This window comes from Cygnus olor, chromosome 1 (assembly GCF_009769625.2).
Source record: "Cygnus olor isolate bCygOlo1 chromosome 1, bCygOlo1.pri.v2, whole genome shotgun sequence".
Lineage (NCBI taxonomy): Eukaryota > Metazoa > Chordata > Aves > Anseriformes > Anatidae > Cygnus > Cygnus olor.
The window spans coordinates 60,254,859-60,275,435 of NC_049169.1; the positions used below are offsets into that span (position 1 = coordinate 60,254,859).

Here is a 20,577-nt window from a genome sequence, read left to right on the forward strand (position 1 = left end):
ATTCATTCCTGCAAGGACTCAGCCTTTTATTTTTCTTTACTTCCCAGTCAAAGGATGCTTTTGGCAGATACGTAGTGGAAAAAGATGATGTTTGCTCTCTGCTTCCTCCCTACACACACACACACACCCTCCTTCTCCACTCCCACCCATCAGCTATAAAACAACACAGCCCAGCTAGATCCCAAATTGAAAGCAAGACAAAGCATCCACACATCCTCCACTTCCATTCAGCAGAAATGGGCCGCTCCAGGGTAGCCCAGGATCCACAAGTAGGCCAGGCAGAAATAAACAGAGTAAACAAAGAGTATCCTGTCCAAGCAGAGAGGGGCTAAAGACAGTGATGTCATCCATTAAAATGCAAGGCAGGGATGCAAGCACGCAGCCAGTCAAAAGCATCGCTGGAGCTTGCTAGGAGCACTCAGAGGAGAGCAACACATGTTCACGCCAACACAGGTACCCAAAGCACATCACCCAGTTGCACACATGTTGCCCGCCTACCAAGCCCCAAACAAGGCAGCCGAGGCAGACCTACCACCACCCCAAAACAGCAGAAAGGCGAGCCCCAGGTTGCGGCAGGGCAGTGCTCTGCAGGAGGTTGAGCAGCGCAGGCAGGTACGGTACCAGGTGACCAGAGCCGCTCAAATGTCAGAGCCTGTGACATTTAAAAACAGCACAGCTGCCTTTTAAGAGAAGGATGGGAAACAGTGAGAAAAGCACAGCAGAGCCATAGCAACAGGTCAAGGGTTTGCCACGGTTCTTTGGGAGGAAGGCTAACAGGGCATGGGCACTTTCTTGATTTTCAGAGCATTTGTCACAAAATCATTAGTCTAGGAATTAATAGGATAGTTCTGCTTATTTTTTCTGTAGCCTGCCCCTCTCACTCATGCACCTGCATGGGCTTCAAAGTCAAAGCCCATGCTGTGTATAGCTTTGTGTCTCCTGTTATGCTGCTACAGAGACAAAAAAATAAAATAAATAAAAATTCCACAGATTAGCAGGAAAAATGCAGTATGTGGAGAGATGGGGGAAACAGTCAGGAGTTCCTAGCACAACGCTAGTCTGTCTGCTGCAAGTCTGCTCAGTTACCAGGAAAATTGAACATGCTGCTTATTTTTTTTGAACAGCCTAATCATATTTACTATTACATCAGACTTGCCCACCACAATTTGTTCTCATGCAATGAAGAATTTTTAATCTAATATCTTGGACTCTGATAATTTCCCAGCTGCAGAACTGTAATAATTTCATATCTTCTCATTTTTGAGATAAGCCGATTAACGTGGATACGTTTTAGTTTCAGGCTGCGATTATCTCTCTCTATTTTACTTGAGAGAAAAGGGGCAACTTACAGTAAACCAACCTTGTTTTCCCCAAGACAGCTCTTAAAGTCTACTTTTCTGTGATGGAGATAGGTCTTTCCTGTTGCATTTCCCTTATCCCCTTAACTTTCAGCACTTCCCCTTCCTTTCTGAGACACTACATTACAGCATCTCTTATTTTGGGCATTTCTCAGGCAATATATTTTCTTGGAGAAAAATAACTCTTTCAAGAAAAATCTCATGGAGAAAACATTTTCTCATTTGAAATACATTTGAAAGTTTATTAAAAAAGAAAAAGGAAAGAACAGCCCAGCACTATTGGTCAAATCTTGCTTGCACTGTTCATTCATTTTCAGACACACTTACGGAATAATAATGACAACAAAGAGAATGATGAGGCCTGATGTTCTGTTCACATATACAGTGGAGTAAAATGAGAACCTCCACTAATATCAGTAGAACTGATTTACACCCATGTAAGCAAGGGAGAAAGCGAGAAAATCCTTGAATTTATGCCATTAGAAGCTGAAAAAATGCTGCTTACTCCTACAATTTTTTCAATACCTTTTGATGTTTTATGTCTTTTTTTCCCCTAAAATCCCCGGGTCTGTGATTTACTCAATTATATCGGACGGACTCACCTTCCTTCTCCATTTTTTCCCCCTTAAATTTCTAGCAATCATGAAAGCCCAAAACCACGAGATGAGCTCACTCTTTGGCCTGGAAGAATATATTTTTGAAGTGTTTTGATTTCTAAGTCTCATTCTCACGCAGAGGTTTTCAACCCATGTTGATTTGTAGTTCAAATTCAACACTGGAAATGTACAAGTTCCATGTATGCAGATTCCTGTACAGCACACGAGAACTCATTCCTCTTAGCCACCATTCATGAACTCCTCTGACATAAATGGTTCAAGGGCTGAAAGACCCTTTTAGTGGGATTATGGCTTGTGTTTTTCGATGCACAACATTGGTGATAATGCACAGAGCAAGAAGGAGCTGCTCTATTTAATAGAGAAGACCCTTAAATATCCAGTTCAGTGAAAAGACGTGTCTGCATGAACGTGCAAGTGCAAGAACTTCTTAATATTATAGATGTAGTTTTGCTACTTCCTAAAAAAAACAAAACAAAACAAAAAAAATGCCACTCCTGCACCACTGTGCCACTGGCAGCTAAATCCCTAAAGTCCCTATAACCTACTCCAGTCCTGATGAAGGTGGGAGGCAGCTCCTAGCTCTCCCCTGCTGGGGAAGGGAGTGAACATGGAAGCTGTCCTCTACTGCCTGCAGTGAGAGCACTTGTAACTTGAAAATGCTCTAGTCACGAACATCCAGCAATATAAGAGCACCCCTCCTCTTACCAGCACATTGCTTTGGGCACTAATTCGAAGAAAGCAGCCACAGGAACAGATCCAGAGAACATGGTAAAACGTGAGAGAAGAAAGAAAGAAAAATTACAAAGAGTTTGGACTCATCCCTGCCTGTTCCTATTGACTATAAGACTATAGACAGGACAGACAGCGAAACGTTGTAGTGCTGGACATACAGCCTGGTGGGGCTTGTGTTCCTGCAGTGCTTAACTGCTTAAAAGCTCTGACTGAAATTCTTATTTCTTGGTACTGCAAGACATAGTTTCATAGCTACCTTTACTTATTTTCTCCCCAGAAGTTACTAAAATTATGTCCATTTTCTTCCTTAGCCTGCTTTAAGCAAGTTCTATGAATGCAACACTGGTAATGAAATTTGCCTAGCAGATCACAGATAATAGTTTTCAGAAACTTTCAACTCATACAGTAAATATTACAGGGTAAACCTATCCACAGCATATCAAAATAATTTAATCTCCAGGCAGCTTTTCCTACAGCAAGTGTTAGCAGGTAACTAACGATAAGAGGATTTTGTCAGCAAAGACCTACAGAACAAGTCACTTCATGCCATCCAGCTGAATTCAACCAGAAGAATCAGGGTGAACAGGTCCATATTCCATACAATCAGCATCTCCTGTATCTGAAAGTCAAACTGTCAATCCTTTTCAAATGAACCAAGAGCAAATAAGTCCACCTTTTATGCTATTTTCTAAACGAAATCAGATGTACATGTAAAACCAGTATTTAAATAGGTTTTACCTAGTAATGAGTCAGATATTGACGGAACAATCACCATGAAAACCAAGGTAAGAAGCACTATAATCGCATTAATAATTCAAATCTCAGCATGGATATTGATGACTATGCACTTAAAAGAGGATATCGGGTTGTAGCTGGAGTTAGCCCAGATTTCCTGAAAAGTTGTTGGAACATAACAGAGACACACTTGGGAGATTTTACTGTAAGAGTCCAACCAGAGAAATGGCAGCTCCTCATTATTAACATAACCTGGTCAATCAGAAGCTTTATAAAAGTTGAGCAAGGAACAAAAAACACCAGCACGAACAGGCTGACAGAAGGTGAAGGGTGGGAAGAGTGAGTGAATTAAATCCGGTGGCAAGAATCCCCAGTACTTCCCCGCCCAGTCCGGGATGGCAACATTTGGGGCACAGAACAATAGCATTCAGTGGTAGCCAATTCCAGTTACTGCTTAGGAGCAAGCAATGCTACAAGCTTTAAAATAAATGTGTACCATCAGCAAAAACACAAACAAATAGAAAGGTCGTGCAAGCCAAAACCACTCAGAACAAACCAGTTGGGGCTAGTTAACGTAATCTGCTCTATTCACATAACTAAGTTTGTTTCACTGAGGGCATGAACTTTCTTGGAAAAGCTCAAGTAATTAACTGCAGGAGCTTATGCATTTTCTTTCCCCTCAAGTTTATTTTACCCTGGAGTTAGTGCTGCTTGCACACAACTCTCTACCAATTCACTCAAAGAACTGAGTTTTGCTTGTTTTTTTCAGAGGGGGACGCTTAAAGGGATGGTACTACTGAAGTGTAGGATCCTTTTCAATCCCTCCTACCTTGTATCCAAAATTCCCAACATTCTGGATAAACACAAATAAAACTCTTCCTTACCTCCCGGAAAAAGAGCAGGTTTCCAATGAAAGGAAGAGGTGGAGGATGTCTGATCCCTACTTTGCTTAGTTTGGAGAAGGCAGAGGTGGAGTACCTGGAAAAAATAAAGTAGTAAGTTAATTTTGGACCTTGTTAGGATAAGATTTCCCATAGTAACTGGTTCAGGTGGCTTCCCTGGGTTCAGATAGGGAGAAGATGCTTTCTGTATTGGCCAAACAGAACCATCAGTGAGGTGGCACTGCTCAGCCACAGGAGCAAACACAAAGCACTGGTGCTTCTGAGAGGACAGAAGAACAAAGGGACTCAAACACAGGCCTGCAAACTGGGCAGTGGAAATGGAGAGCTGCTCCTCTTCCCCAGAAGGTTGTGTGTGCATCAGAAGCAACTTGCTAAAGCTACATGCGGTTACGAGATTGAAACGGGCATTTGGGTTCCGACCACTGTGGCACAGCTGGGAAAGAAGCAAGACAGATCTTCACATGATTATTTTCTTTTTCTTCTATCACCACTACCTATACAGATCACAGAACAGGAATTCAAACTAGTTGCAGTTGTGAGCGAGCCAAGACACTGTCAGTGTTTTCAAGTCAAGCCTAGTATTTGGGCCAGATATGCTGATTAAGTGATTTTCCAGCTGCCAGTCAGCAAATTAAACAAAGATAAAAAATACATGGAAACAAAACCCAGACTGAAAAGCTTCGTGCATCCCTTGTTTCAGATGAAACTGTGGCATGTTGGCAGGGACAATACTGGGTGGGGGAGGAAACAACCCCATAGCCCTTTTACCCCCTCTCCTCCTTTCTTAATATATACCATGGGTTTAAGTCAGTGGACTTCAGGTGGTGAAACCTGGAAGAACAGGAGCTAACAGCAGCAGTTTTGATTAGCCAAAGACACAATAATACTGATTATTATTACATTGAACACTATCACCAGGAGGACCAGGGCAAAAGATCATTGACATTAATAAAGGCTGTCTCTTGATTAGCATCCCAGCTCAGAGCAATAACAATTTTAAAGAACCTTCCCAGTTGCCCCTGCTTACTGCATGATGTTTCGATATCTGGGGCAATTTTGTTACATGTGAACTACACTTTTTTGAGAGGAAACCGAGAAGAAAGTGAACTTGAGGCTCTGCTCTCATACTTCATCTATTAACAGGGCAGTTCTGAACTAACTAGTGGTCCTTCAGCTTTGAACCGCAAGCACGGTGAGACCGTTTGGTCCTGGAGATCAAATTAAATCTAACCCAAAGTAAAAATCATGAACTGCATATAGTGTAGGTATAGGGATCATGATGTCAGCTGCCTTAGTCTGCTGAGCCTGCAATTCATCTGAATTGCATAAGAGACATAGCCAGAAGCAGTGCCCTGGGATCCCAGTGAGCTGACTCCCCCTTAAGCCCAGCTGACAGTCTCGATGACTCCAAGGACCGTGCTTAACCCACTGCTATGACTTGGACAAGTCTGCTTTCAGATCCCATAAGCTACATAACGCCTCATTTGAAACACCCTACACGATGCAGGCAGGAATGTCCTGGCTTAATTAAATGGGCAAATAGCGCACAATTCTTGTGGGACAGGGAACATGGTGGAGAAAAAGAGTCAGTGGCAGAAAAAGGCCCTTCCCTTCAGCAGGTGGGAAAAGATGCTGCTGTGAAGTGAAATACAGGAAATTAAGAGTATTGAATCTCACGTGACCAGCAAAACAGAACAGGACTTGCGTATCTAGTTAGCAGCTTTTTGTACTTCTGTTTCTTGAGATTTCCTGCAGCACAGTACCTATTCTCTTAATGGATTTTCTTTTGTGAAGATACTTTACAAAAATTATAATCAGAAGATACAGATCTGAATATATTTAAATATCAGCAACGTGCTTCCTATGTGGCAATACAAACCTTCCCAAACGCAAACCCTCTAAATAGAAGTGATGTCTCTATGCAGGAGTACTATTTCAGTATCACAGGGTATTGTGGGAAAAAAAGGCACAGAAGTCAAAATTTATTACACATTTTATATATATTATTGACTTTTTGGCTGCATAACTGCTTTAAAAAAATAAGGTTTTTTTGCTTGTTTTTTTAAAAGCTGAAATAGCTAATATTCTTTGGGAAGAAAAAAAAAATTAACTTCAAAATGACAAACAGCCTACACGATACATTTTCTTCCCCAAAGAGAGGATTTTTTTTTTGCTGCTGTTTGAAATCTGCCTAAAATGTCTTTGTGTCACAGCAAAGACCTCATCTTCTGTATGTAAACAGTGGAAGAGATGAAAATCTCTCTCAATGGAAACCAGTCAATTTTGCAGCATTTTCTGCTGGATGTTTTTACCGTGGAATACATGACAGGTTACAAAACAGCAGCCAGAGCTGCAGCCAACTACTAATTTCACTGTAGACTGGACACTGTAGACCCCTGATCTTCTTGTACTGCAGGCTCAAACAGTCTTACACAGCACAATTAATTGATGTGATCACCAAATATTTCAGAAGGAGCAAAATTAATGAGTATAGTGCTCGAAACTCGGCACCCAGGTTCATAAGACAAGAGCACACCTGGACTCCGTGGACCATTTATGCTTAGATGAGCAGTTCATCTTCGTTAGCTTCTGAACTTTATTGGCAGCTCCATACCAATAATTTGCTTTCCTTTTTCCTCCTAAGAGTTTTTTCTCTGGTACTTTTCATTCAGCTACATTTGAAGTAGGTTTTCAAAACGTAGAGAAACATGGTTTACAATGAGGTGGGAAACAAGCACTGTAGTCACTGAAGTATACCAACAAATGGACAGGGTCAGCAATAAAAATAAAATAAAATAAATCTCATCAATAAACACATATAGCTCTGTATCTGTGATTTCATTGCATTTCTGGTACTGTTGAAATGCCTGTAGTTTTGCAGAGAAGAGCATGCAAGTGCTTCAGGACTGACCATGTTGCATGCACAGAAGAAGGAATATTTAGAATTACAAAGGTAATCTTGACTTTAGCCATTTCTAACATAACAGCTTATGTTCTGCACCTTAATCATCACTTTAAGAGCTTCTCCCCCACCCCCCACCTCTGCAATATTTCAGCTCATGCCTACCAACTGGAGGGTGGGAGGAGGGAGAGGAAGGGGTGTTCTGGAGTTCATTAAAAAAATAATTGCAAATTATAAAAAAAGTCTGTCCTGTGTAACACACAATGAACACCAGCAATGCATGCCTCTGACAGCTTCATGGCACAAACCTTTGCCTCTTCAGCCAGAAGCATCTGATAACTGGAACAGGCTAATTTATGTGATTCAGCTACTCAGCACACCCATGACACACACTTGGCCAGTAGCTTGCAGAGTTGTGCGCTAAGTAGTGCCGGGGAACACAGTGGCCACGTTTTGTTGCTGAGAAGGGGAGATGGGCCAGAAGATGAAGAGTGCAAACAGGCAGAATTGTCATGCAGGTAGGCACACTATGTTCATCTCGAGAAGCTGACATCTAAATGAAATGGTTCTGAATCTGCCTTATCACCAGCAGGAAGTCTTATTTCTCACTCTGCTACTTAACGCACTTCTGTGTTAATTTATCCCCCCTAATTTATCTGATAGCAAGCAACTTCCAAAATAAAAAATGCTGTTTCTGTGTGCACACTAACGATAGAAGTTTATTGATCAGACTAGCAAACAGAAAGGACAAAGTTAAAAACTACTGGCCTTTCCCTAGGCTGAAGAGTATTTATAAGGAAAATGAAAGAAAAAAAAAAAGATATACACAGCTACATTATTGCTCAAAAATATACATTTCCACCTTTCGTCTTAAATACTACCTGCGGTTCTGATACTTCATCTCAAAGAATCTAGAAATAGAAGAGATATTGGGACATGACCAAAATGTCCAAAGATACAGAGCAACTTCTCTACAAGGAACAAATATCTAGATTATAATATTAACCTTGGAAAAAGAAGCAACTGATGCTGCATGACAAATACATATAAAATCCTGCATGGCTTAGAGAAGATAAATAAAGAATTATTACTTATCATTGCTAAAAATAACTAACTAAATAAAAAAGCCACACACAACAAATAAATGTTCAGGTGGCAGGATTAAAACGAAGCACTTTTCCAAATAATCAATATTCTAACTATGGAACTCCTTGCTACAGGATGTTGTCTATTCTAGATGCTTAAAAAGCTTCAAAAAGTGATGAAATTAATGGAAGGAAAATCAGCAGGTATTTAATTCATGAATTTAACAAATGTAACAGAGAGACATGGAAAAAGATTAAAGGGAAGGAGAGAAAAAAATATTTTCATAAGCAGGGAACTAGTCTGTAGGCTCCCAATGGCAGCATGAGATCAGACTGCTACAAAGCCTCACAAATAAAACTTCAGACACTTCAAGTTTTCTAAAGAAGATGGGAGGAAGAAGACTTTGTGCAAAGAGGGGCATAATAAAGGTAGGACTCTGATGGCAACAGTATTGACTGGACGACCTACCACATTTTCACTCAAAGAAGAAACATACCCTAATATTTACACATGTAGGGCTTCCTGCACCTATTAATTTAAAACCCTGGCATTATACGTTGAACGAAGTGACAACACATCGAAAGGAACCAGAGAAACAGCAGTAATGAGGTGGATCAATAAACAATTCAATAACTCTTTGAAGACATTCAAATGGCCTCTCAGAGCTAGATGATCTCTGTGCAGATTAAACATAACTGTTAAAAGAAAGTTGGCATGCCAAATACATTCCTGTAGGCCTGCAAGGCTGACTTAAGGTATCTGAAACACGAACTTCCCACCACGAGACACCATGCAAAAATTGAGAAGGAATCCAAACCAACATCTAATTAACATAAGTTGCGATGGATATATGTGACAGAACTAGCTATCTGCCTCACCAGTCCAGTACTGATCACTACTGAAAGAAAAAGTATTATGCAGCCTACCACTAACTGCAATCAATTCATACAGCAGATAATATTCACAAGTTGCCAAATCTGCATCACAGAGTTCAACATACCACTGAAATCACCCCAAATCCCTCTCTCAATAGAAAGTGCGTCATTCCTTCTGCATCTAAGTAATGCATGTCCTAATAATATCTGAAAGCTATAAACTAGGACACTCAGAGAGAAGGAAAAAAAAAAGTAATGTTTTTTAATCTTTTGGGGAGCTGGGAGGTGTGTTATTTTGGAAGACTGAGTAGGAAAACAAAGCATTTTGCTGAAATAATGGCAAACATTCCTGCCAAGTAAGACATAATCATGCATTTTTCACCTATTTGCCTCTATTTATGTATACCCACACTAGGTCCCAGTTAACACTGGGATGTACTTTTGCTCAAAGTAGTGATAATACAGAAAATAATGGTAGCCTCCCAAACATTACAGTGATGGCTCATATAAAATATATAAGCCTTCCTGGGAGCCCTGCCTAGAAAGCAGTCTCACCAAAGCACTGATATCATCCCTGGTCTCACTACAGAGTTGAAATTTCTGCTCTTAGTTCTCTCTGGGAATTTTTGCATTATGAATACTGCAGCACAATCACTGGAGAGCTGCCATCACACAAGTCTTTCTTCTCATCCGACACTCAGGACACATAAGACAGAAAATCATGATTTGGTCCAACAGAGGAACACACAGAACACGTGTCTTGAAAGCAGGTATTCCAGGAAGTATTCCAGCCAAGGCAGATACCACCTCTGGTTATTACCTCCAGCAACTGAACTCACAGAATAAAAAAAGTCAGCCAGCCAACCCCAGAACATAAGTAAGTCTTGAAGCACTCTCTCCCAAAGCTGATGGAAAACTGAGGAAAGGAATACTCTCTTATAACCTGTTCTATTAACCTTGGTCAAAGGCTTCCAAATTGCCCTTTATTGTTACCTATCGCTAGCTCTGGTGGAAATGAAGGTTTCTGCTGAGAAGTGCACTTGGATGTTTGACTACTATTAAGAAAAAAGAATATTCACAAGTACAGTTTTAGTATATTCTTGAGATAAGCTTCAAAAGAGACTTTAGCCAGTTTCAGATAAGGCTGAGTACTGCAATTTCATTTTCAAGCTCAAAAAATATATACTTTTTAAACTATGAGTTTGTGGGACAGTAATACCAGTTCCAGAGATAATGAGAACTTCCATATAATGCTTTCTCTCCTTAATCCCTTGTTTGCACTCCCAATGTTTGAATTTTGAAATAATTGCACAAGAATAAGACAGACATTACACACACTTGCACCATCTGCCTCCACAGGGGCAGATGTTTTCCAGCTGCGAAATGTAAATGACCATAGGATTATTATTCCTGGTGCATTAGCAAGTGCTTTAATGAAATAATGTGCAGGAAAGGCCAAATTATATGCCCAATATCACATTTATCCCTCATCTATCTGCTAACAATCATTTTTTAATCCATACTGTTCTGGTCTGCTGAACAATTCTTTTAGTGTCTCTTATAATAAGAGAACCGATAGGCTCAAGCGACTAGTTGTAATAAGGCTGCAGGTTGTCACAGTGTGTTTAAAGTTTGGGGGGTTGCTTTGGTTTCAAAAATAAAAATATAGCAGTGAATCAAAGCCAAATAAATAAAAACAAACAAACAAACAAGCCCATATAGAAAAGCAAGATGCTTCACCATGCTCTGGTGTAGCCCTGGAAGAGACAGATGGTCCGTGCAGCAGGCCAATGACAGTATTTCATCACCTCTCTCAGAGTGCAGCCCTTTCATACTGGGCAGCAACTTTCCCAAATAAAGAGCAAACGAACGAGTCATAAATCCACAGTTTCAGCCTTTCACAGTGGGCTCAACAGCAGTTGAGTTCGTTGCACTCTTATATCTTTGTGGTATCCCTGTGAAGGGAGGTGCGACCTACATCCCGCTCTGGGCACGAAGCAGGAGTGTCCACAGCAGATGTGAGGTTTCCTGAGTATGGGTGACCATAAAAAAGGTCCACAGGGAGCCTGGGGCAGAGCTGAGTCCTCATGTCACAGCCCACTACCTTACCTGCAGGACTAGCCTTCCTTTTGCTCCCCAGGATGACTGGCACCATCTCTCCTCCCTCTTCAATTTCCTTTTCCCACCTTTTCTTCACACAGATACCGTGTGGCATGCATGAAAGTGGTACCACCTCCAGGCCACAAGTGCTCTTCCTTCAGCCATGAAGACTGAAGTTTGCACAAACAAGGGTGGTGTTACAATCATGATTTTCAGAAATGAGTAAAATTTCATAATTTTTTTCCTCCCTCCCCACATATCTTAATTTTGTAATTAGGCATCTTAATTACATAATTAAAAGGACAAGAAGTTTCAGCTTAATTAGCCTTGCTAATTGTTATGCAAGGTCCTTTTCGTCATGATGTAACTCCATGTGCAGACAACATGGCACATGTTGCTGTGTGCACCACAACCCTTCCTACATACCAGGAATAATGGTAAGGACAAAGGATGTAGTTTCCTGTTTAAACAGAGGGTGGAAAGCCTGCTTGGGAGCCTGATCACTTCAGGTTTTCAGAGCCACACAGTAAGCACTCGCTAGGCCTCTGACCCACTACTTCATAGGGTCAGACATGGTCTGCAGCGCTACGGTGGCTGCGTTCCCGAAACATTACCTAGCACACACATCAAGCGGCAACACAGCACGCAGGCAAAGCCAAGTCGTATTCCCAATAGCACACTCGTACCTCAGCTGTCACTTTCAAATCCATGCTGTTCTGGTCTATCAGACAGCTCTCTTGACGTCTGTTGCTGTTGTCAGGGAACTGGTTTTAGAGTTCAGGTGCGGTACCGCATTCCTCAAGAGCCACAGGACGTGCAGAGCCACTCAGTGCCATTAACAACAAGCTGGCATGAGGGCTGCACAGGAGAGGTGAAGGACAAAACTGCTTCAAGAGGATCAATGCTTCCCAGTGCTTCTAGGCCTGAGAGGGCTTATTTGATTGAAGACAAGGTGAGGAACACAGTCCTACCTCCCTTTTCTAGACCAGCCTGTTGGCATGCACCAAAACAGACAAGGTGGTTCTGGAACAAACCTCTAGGCATCTTCCCCCTTTGTAATCTCAAATAAGCAGCTCTGACCGACTGCTGGGACAATTCACCTCCCTTCAGACTGCTCTGGATAAATGCAGACAGACCTCATGATTACACTGCACATGAAATAATTTTTTAAACTTATTTATTAAAGTTAACATCAGTGGGGCACCACCCATTCTGTGCATGGAACATTGCAGAGGTCCTGCCGAGCAGAAACAGATGTGATCAGGGAGCCAGAGATCATTTCAAAATGTGCAGAGTGCCTGAATTAATGGTCTACAGCCCATCTTGGTTCCGTCATTTCATAACTTTTGTGTGCTTGACTTTACAACCTCCATAATGTGCCTTTAATGCAATTTTCTCTATGCAAGTTCTCAGGTTTTTAGAAAGCTCATTAAAAATCCATCACATTGCATCACTTTGCATCCCCAGGGGTCATCAAAAGACCCTAGGACTGCAGCAGAGGCCTCTGCCAAGTGAGTGAACGGCAGAGCTGACAGAAGAAGCGGGTTGTCCTTCATGTGAGGGAGCTGCAAGGCACAGCCTGCCACAGGGTCTCACCAATACTTCCTCAGGGAGAAAGAGCAGCAAAATTGAAGCATTCCCCAACTGATCTCTGCCTATCAGAGTCCTGCATTCTTCCATCTCATCCATTTATCCTCCTCCATGCAGCTCTTTGCCTAGTTTCTCCTTCCCTAGACCCATTCTTGCCAGACCACTTGCACAAGTCCCCTCCTTTCTCATCACATTGACAGTCACTTCACTCAATCTTTCCCTCCTCCCCAGCCACACTGCAAACAGGTGATGGGCGAGTGGAGGGGAAAAGGGCTGGCTGAGAGGTGAGACAGGCACGTGGTTTGCAGTTTTTGTGCCCAAGCCTCACTGATGCTATTGCACAGGGGATCAGCTACAGACAAGTCTCTTCTGAGTTCTTGTAGTTGGAGCAAGCTGAGCTGCTCGCAGGGAGTGCCTGCCTGGTCAACCCTCTGCACAGAAGGTAGGAATATGCTTAGCAAAGACAGAACCAGAAATATTAGCTTAACATTATAAATAGGTAAAAAGCAAGATTCCAATGAATGTGTGCTAACTGCAGTTTTTGAAGGCTTCCAATTTACCCAAATTTGCATGAGAAAGGCAAAGGGTACATCCACTGACACAAAAAAACACCTGCTCCCACCAAATATTGCACACCTGTATCAAAGCATGGGGAAACTAATATAAGAGCCAAAAAAGACCTCTAAGACGTATAAAGTAAACCCAGAAAAATACCCAAAATAAAACAAGCAAAACAACATTTTCTTAAACCTCTCTGTCAGAAATGATGGAGCTCATTTTAACTGAGATTTTTCAATAATTCCACCTAAGACACCAACCCTAGAAAACTTCAAGCCCAGTTGGTCAGCATTTGATAAAGCAAGAGACAATTGAAGAATAGAGTTGTATAATGGGAGCATCACACAACCTTAATTTGTGGTGCTCTCAGATCCACTTATAATTAAGTATGCCAGATTAGAAATAAAGGAAGTGCTGGCTCAGACCAAGAGCTCACATAAAAATCTCAGCTCATTGTTAGTTATTTTACACAAGTTATAATCCATTATAGTAGAGGGTGACAATGACAACATTGTCTGACCTTTAATTACAGGAAAGATGCTATAATACCATACATTACCAGACAGTCTAAGATAAAATTGAAATTAATATTGGAGACACTGCCCGCTCCCCAAGTCTTGGGAACTGGGAGTACTCTGAAGCTACAAGGAGAAAGGTTGCCTCTGGTTTTCTTTTCTTGTCCAGATTTTCATTCCTCCTCTTCTTCCCTTTTTCTTCATTCTCAAAGACATCACAATGATTAAAGTACATTTTTTCCCTCCACTTTATTTCCAAACCATGCAGATACAAAGGAGGCACAAACACCTCTGGAGGAGTAAACCCACGGCCTAGAAGGTGGCTGAAGCAGCCACATTAAGCAGCATAGAAGGAGCCACTGGAAAATGAGAATGCTTCAGGGAACAAATGTTAATCTACTACGTCATGAAATAGACCCAGAGCTGGCAGCAAAGCCCCAGAACTAAGCAAGAGAAGCTACCACACACATATCTAAAAAGTGCAAGTCTAGAGATTTGTATTTTGCTGCATGATTTAATACCACTAGAATTAAAGCGAAGAGTGTCTGGAGCTCCCTTAGTGAAAAGCAGAAAGGCATTGTGGTCACCAAAAAACAATGTAATTAATTCCTGGATGGAGGAAGAGGTGATCCTTTCATCCTCCTGAACACACAAACAGTAAGTGGAAGTTTGGAAGTTGGGTTCAAAGGCTTGTGGAAATACAAACAGACACACACAAATAACTCCAGCCTCCTCTTTGCACCTTAGTCATGCCTCCATGAGGTACCTATGGGCTGACAAAAGTTGAGCCCACGTGAAGGAAGAATAGCTCAGTCGTTCTCATAGCATCAACTCATCATATAAGAGATAATGTGAATAGGAGCAAGGTGTATGCGCAAATATTATTGCCTACATCATCAGCAGCAGAATACCCTTTAGCAACTGTAGGCATGAGACAGGAAGAACAGTGAAACTATTTTAATTGACTTTTAGTGTGCTTGAAGAGGCAGTCACCATCCCCAGCCTGCACAAGCCATCGTGGGCCACTAGCCAAGGCTGATAACTACTACTACAAAACAGAAGGTAGTTGAATTAATGCCAAACAAAGCCAAAGGAAAAGCAGAATTTCAAACAGACTGGATGAAAGGATCACAGAAAGCAAACTTAAGGAGATACTCTGAACTCAAAAAACTGCCAAAAAAAGAAAAAGTGAACTCAAGCATTGCTCCCAAGTACCATCCAGACTAAAAGCAGAACAAAAGCATCCAGGGTTTCCTGGAACTCTGAATCACCCATTCAAACAACAAGGCGACCGAGCAACTGAGTAGAGGCAGGAATAGCAACACTGGGTATGCACAAACTGTTAAACCTAGAACAGCATGGACTGAAAGGTACTTTCCTTCTTTAGTCATTGAAAAATGCAGCAGCATTGTGCATTACTTGTAAAACAGCCGGCTGGACTGTTCAGACAGAAGTGTACTTTATAAGCTGATATGTTCCTCCCTGGGCTGGTGGTTATAAAAAAAATGCTTGTTGCACTTTATCTTCTGACTGCACTTTGAAGTCCATTCTGTCCGTTCCTCCATGACACAGACAAGCTCCAATCCTTAAGAATAATTCTCTTAACTTTAAAGAAACCTTTGTTCAAGTCAGATAATTTTCATGTACAGGCTGACAGGGAAATGGTTTTCCTGGAACAGAGTTGATTTGCATTGCTTGGCGTCACAGCACATGACAGCTTACTCCACAGTCCGTTCATCTGGATCATCCATAATCCTCTAACAGTCCTCTTTTCCATGAAGCAGTTGTGCACATGACAGGAAGAGCTAATTTTAATGAAGTGTCTTTGCTCGCGTATCAGTCATGTTCTTTCTTGAACTGTTTATCTGGCAGGCTGGTGGATGCAATTTGTAACCATTGCTCTCGGCTAACAAAGGAAAGTCCATTACTGTTGCCTGTTCCTTCGACTCTTGGGCCTTTAACATATGACAGGCCCTTGCAGAAGTAATGTACCATAGGAATGCATTACAGACACACACATACAGCATTTCTCAGAGGACCCACTATTGCACTCCTGTCCCAGCTCACCTTCTCTCCGTTATTTAAATGGCCTCTAACGCTCCTGGCACACAAAAGCAAAAGGCTTCAACACCTCAACAGCAAGTTCACTGAGATGGTGACCATCTTTCCATTACACTACACAGCCTTCATGCGCACAGCGAAGCCCTGATCGTTGACAGGGGTTCCTAGCTCCTGCTAAAGTGAAAACGATAAATAAATCATCGTCACGGGGTCCCCTAATGGGAAGGGAAGTCTGCATACTATCAGCCGATTACTTTTTAACTACCACCACAGACTAAAATTCCAGAGGGAGGTAACGATAGTGAGTCATTACTGTGAACGATTCACCTTCAAACAGAGGCAAGAGGACAGCTGAAGCCTGGAGAAGCCAGTTTTCTTCACCCTCCCTGCAAGAGCCCAGGTGCAGATCAGATATTTTCCAGAGGCAGAACAAAGAAACTAGAGGCTTTGAAAGAGGTTAAGAAGTTGAAAAAAATAACAGGACCAACAAGAGACTTGAGATCTAGAACAGACGAGCACAGGAGCAAGGCCCAATACAAACTACAGAAATCCTGGCAGGAAGAAAGGCTCTTGTTGAGAGGAAGGAAAGGCAGAGTTTCAGAAGTCACACACTGGACAGGGGATGCAGGATCCTCACCACACCTCAGATAAGGTATAGACTCAGATACCAGGGAATAGGTTCAGTAATTATTACAGTTGTGTATTTTTAGCGCTAACTAAAACAATGATTATTTATTTTTATGCTCATTTCAGACCTGTTTTGTTATTTCCAGCTTCAGTTTGTCTCCAAGGAGCTAACCATAAACACGAAGCTAGAGGTCTGGAGACAAATATGTACATGTATTGCTGGGGAGTTTGAGTCTGGGGCCTCTCCTAAGTGAGCCAGGCTGAAAGACCTGGTCACAGCAAAAAGGCAATGGGTTACAAGCTTTGAACTGGATGAGTATGAAAAAAGACACTGAGGAGAAAGTATTAGCACAATCCACACAAACCAAATGAAGTGTAGAAGTACACAACGTACCATGTGCCCAGTGAGGTAAACTGGAAAATAGTGACCCTCACTGGCCACTGCTAGAGCTCCGGGAACTCTTTAATATTAAAGCTTATCTTCAAAGCAGTAAGTGAAACAGTGGCTGCAATGTAAACGCCTGGCAAAGATGATGGATTCCTATGATGGCATACCACACCGCATAATGGCTCTTTTATTTAGCTATTCCTAGTTTAGTTGCAGAGTAGGTAACTCAAGCTAGACTACTTTTGATTCAAGAAACCATATTTTTATATTAATGTATACATCCATATATGTACATCCATACACACACCCACACACTGTAACTGCTCAGTTCCCCAGAGAACAAAATGAGTATTTAACTGCTTTGTGTGTCTTGCTTGCTGTTTGTTTTCCACATGGGATTCTGTACGTCGTGCTTTCCTGCATGCTGAGCATCCACCTTTCACGTATCCCTTGAAGGTGTATCTGCAGCAGAGGTGAGCTATGATGACATTCTGCTACCGTGCACTCACACTGGCACCCTTCAGAAAGGGCTGTTCTCCTCCCCCCGGGAAGCTGCCCTGCTGAACAACACTCAGGGAAAACCTCACATGCAAAGCTGAAGATTTTCTACACTAATCCTAGTAGTTGCTGTTAGTTTTGTTCTGTTCCCTTCATTTGGCTCTCTGCTGCAGAACCTGGTCCCCTCACAATCTCTTTTATTTCACAACCATGCAAAGGTCCAGAACCCTCCCATGACCACCATTCTAGCTCAGTGACCTCTCAGTTGGTGTAATATCTCTCTGCCCTCAAGAGAAAATAGAAGAAGATAAACTCTAAGGATTCTCAGAAAGGGAAAGAGGAAAATGGAAGTATGTGAGGAAGAAAGCAAGTGGCTGCCTACTCAAAGTGGTTTATGAGACTGATTGGTTTCACTTTTGCATCCACAGCTATCTGTGTCTGAACAAACAACATTTTGAGTGTTTCTTAAACAGATGCAATAGGAAAGTTAGAATTTGTAACTGAGGAAAGCACAGTGTAGCATCCTGATGAAGGTGAACAGTCTGAAAATTAAATAGCCTCACATAACTTATATCTAACAAAACGGCTAAGACTCTCTATGCTAACAATACTGAATTTAACATATCCCAGAACACTTCGAGTATTAGAAGGATTGCCAGCGTAATCCCAAAACGTAAAAGTACAGGAGAAAAGCAGAGGTAACAAGTCAATTAGCTTGACAACATCCCTACATAAAATAATGGTACTATCAATTTGGGATGCCATCAACAAGGAATTAGAGGAAAGATGAAAACTTTAATTAATGCTTTTTAGTATTATCAGACAAGCCTTTCATTTTGGGTTGGTTTTTTTGGGGGGAGCAGGGATACAGCTATGGTTGATAAATATAACCCTTTCAATAGAGTTAATTTGGGTTAGTCCAGTGCACTAGAAGCACTAGACCACTTAAATCTTGCCTAAAAGACCTCACACTACATGGAGAACTAATATGATACTAGATTAGACAAACTAAAAACTGGCTCAATTCTTGGCCACAAAACATAGCTGATAACCACAAGGTATTTATCAGCAGGTGCCTCAGCAGCATGACTTGCAGGGATAGTTTCCCATTCACTAATAAAAGGAATCATGAATTACAGCTATTATAAATCTGACCCCAGATTTTCTGTGCCAAGGGACATGTCCAGCAGGCTCTCTGTCATCCTGCTCCTGTAAAGCTGTTGGAGTGGCCATGGGACTTGATAATTGGAAATTATCCACCAGCAACAGTTCTGCTCACTTTAACTTCAGGAATCCCGTCCTCACCATGATATTTATAGGGGAACAATTCAGCCAGCAGGTCACCTATTAGACTTGGGCTGCAGGAGACAGTTGAGGCAACCCAAAGTGCTTGCTTGAAAGAGTAGACTGCTGAAAAGCGTTTCCCTTCCCTCTACCACCCACCTCCACGTATCCCCTCCTGCTGCTTTCCCTGTGTCCATCTGATCCTTGCCTGAGCTGACGCAACCACTAGATCAGCAAACAAAACTGGCAAAAATGAACTTCTTTTGCTGGTGGTATTGTATCTAGAAGGAAAGAAAAGGGTGCCCATATAGTTAGCCAGACAGGTCCACTGAACGGTCAAGTGAGTGCCAGAGTCAGCACCAGACAGGGGTGATGGGAAGGGGAATATCCCTTCTGGCAGCAGCAAGCCATGAGGTCAGCTCAGTTACTGTGTGAAATGTTTCCCTTAGACACCGCGTCTCTAAAGCTCTTTCCTGGCAAAGTTAACACTGACACAAAGATTGGTAGGACGGCACAGAGCAACAAGGACAGGCTGCAACTACAGAAGAGGGAAATGAAGTCATCTGGCAGCCTGGCGATACATCTAGGAAGCAGAAACACAGATCGTACTTCCAGCACTGAAAGAAGCTGAAGCCTACAAAGACTTAAGCAGGGAAGTGCTCTGAGAGCGAGCAGCTTTCCATCCTCCCTGACAAAGCCAAAACAAATGCATGGAGCTCGGTACAGCCATTACAGAAGCAAAACCTTGAATTAAGATGACATGTCTTGGGATGCATTAAGATTAAAGCAATTAACCAGGGGAGCCAGGGGACTCACTGTTGCTTTCAGCTTTTAGAAGACTGCCTTTTTTCTGTCCTTAAAATAAAAAAAATAAATTAAAAAAAAGCCCCACCACACACCATACCTAACAACAGGACTTCCCCTAGCAAGTCTGAAGGAAAACAGCCTGAATACACAGGAAGTCAGACTAGATGGATGCCTAGCTCATTCTGGTCTATAAATAAACAAGTGATTAACTATCACTCTAATTGTTGCTTGCTATCGATGGAAGAGGGACTATTTCCCTCCTTCTCCATCAGGGAGGGATTTGTGCTACCAATACAAATCAGTGATAAAATCACGGAACTGGCCCCTTCCACACCAATGCAGTCACACAAGTAAAGACAGCAACAAAAAAGCTTTGGTTAGAAACTGGCAACAGCTTATCTACGAAGACAAATACATTGCCTCTTTAAATGGGAGACTAAGCAGAGATACCAAGGAAGCTAACGATTAGCAAAGCAGCACCAGACATGTTTAGGCTTTTATGAACTGAAAGGTTTATTAGGATCAAGCACTTGACTTTTATTTTAGTACCTTACCCTACAATGTAGTTTCATTAAACATGTTTTAGAGTATAGAGCCTTCTATCTGCGGACCTTATTAAAAGGGTACAAGCACAAACAGATGCACGACCACAACACCACTACCATTTGGAACTTTATAGCACATCACTGCAGGATTTTCTACAAGCCTCTGGACAGAGAGAAGAGTACATGTGGACATGCGAGTAGCTGTAAAGGATGCTTTCCAATCCACAGCTTCTGCCAACAACCTGAAGCATCTTTTAAGAAAGGAGGGGGAAAAAGTGAAAAAACAAAACAAAATAAAACAACACAACACAACCTTACCCTTTCAGAATCTCTGCACCCAAAAAGACTCACTAATAAGTACTGTACTTTCTAAAAGACACACTGATGTGAAGAACCT

The 20,577-nt window shown here is 41.9% G+C and overlaps 1 protein-coding gene across 2 annotated transcripts in view; it reads right to left on the reverse strand.

The window, feature by feature from the left end:
• TBXAS1 (thromboxane A synthase 1) overlaps positions 1 to 20,577 on the reverse strand; it is a 243,915-nt gene that overhangs the window by 175,526 nt on the left and 47,812 nt on the right. For both annotated transcript variants that reach the window (XM_040544945.1, XM_040544946.1), the window contains one exon: positions 4,327 to 4,420. In XM_040544945.1, coding sequence (XP_040400879.1) covers positions 4,327 to 4,420 — 94 coding nt within the window. The remainder of the gene's footprint in view (positions 1 to 4,326; positions 4,421 to 20,577) is intronic.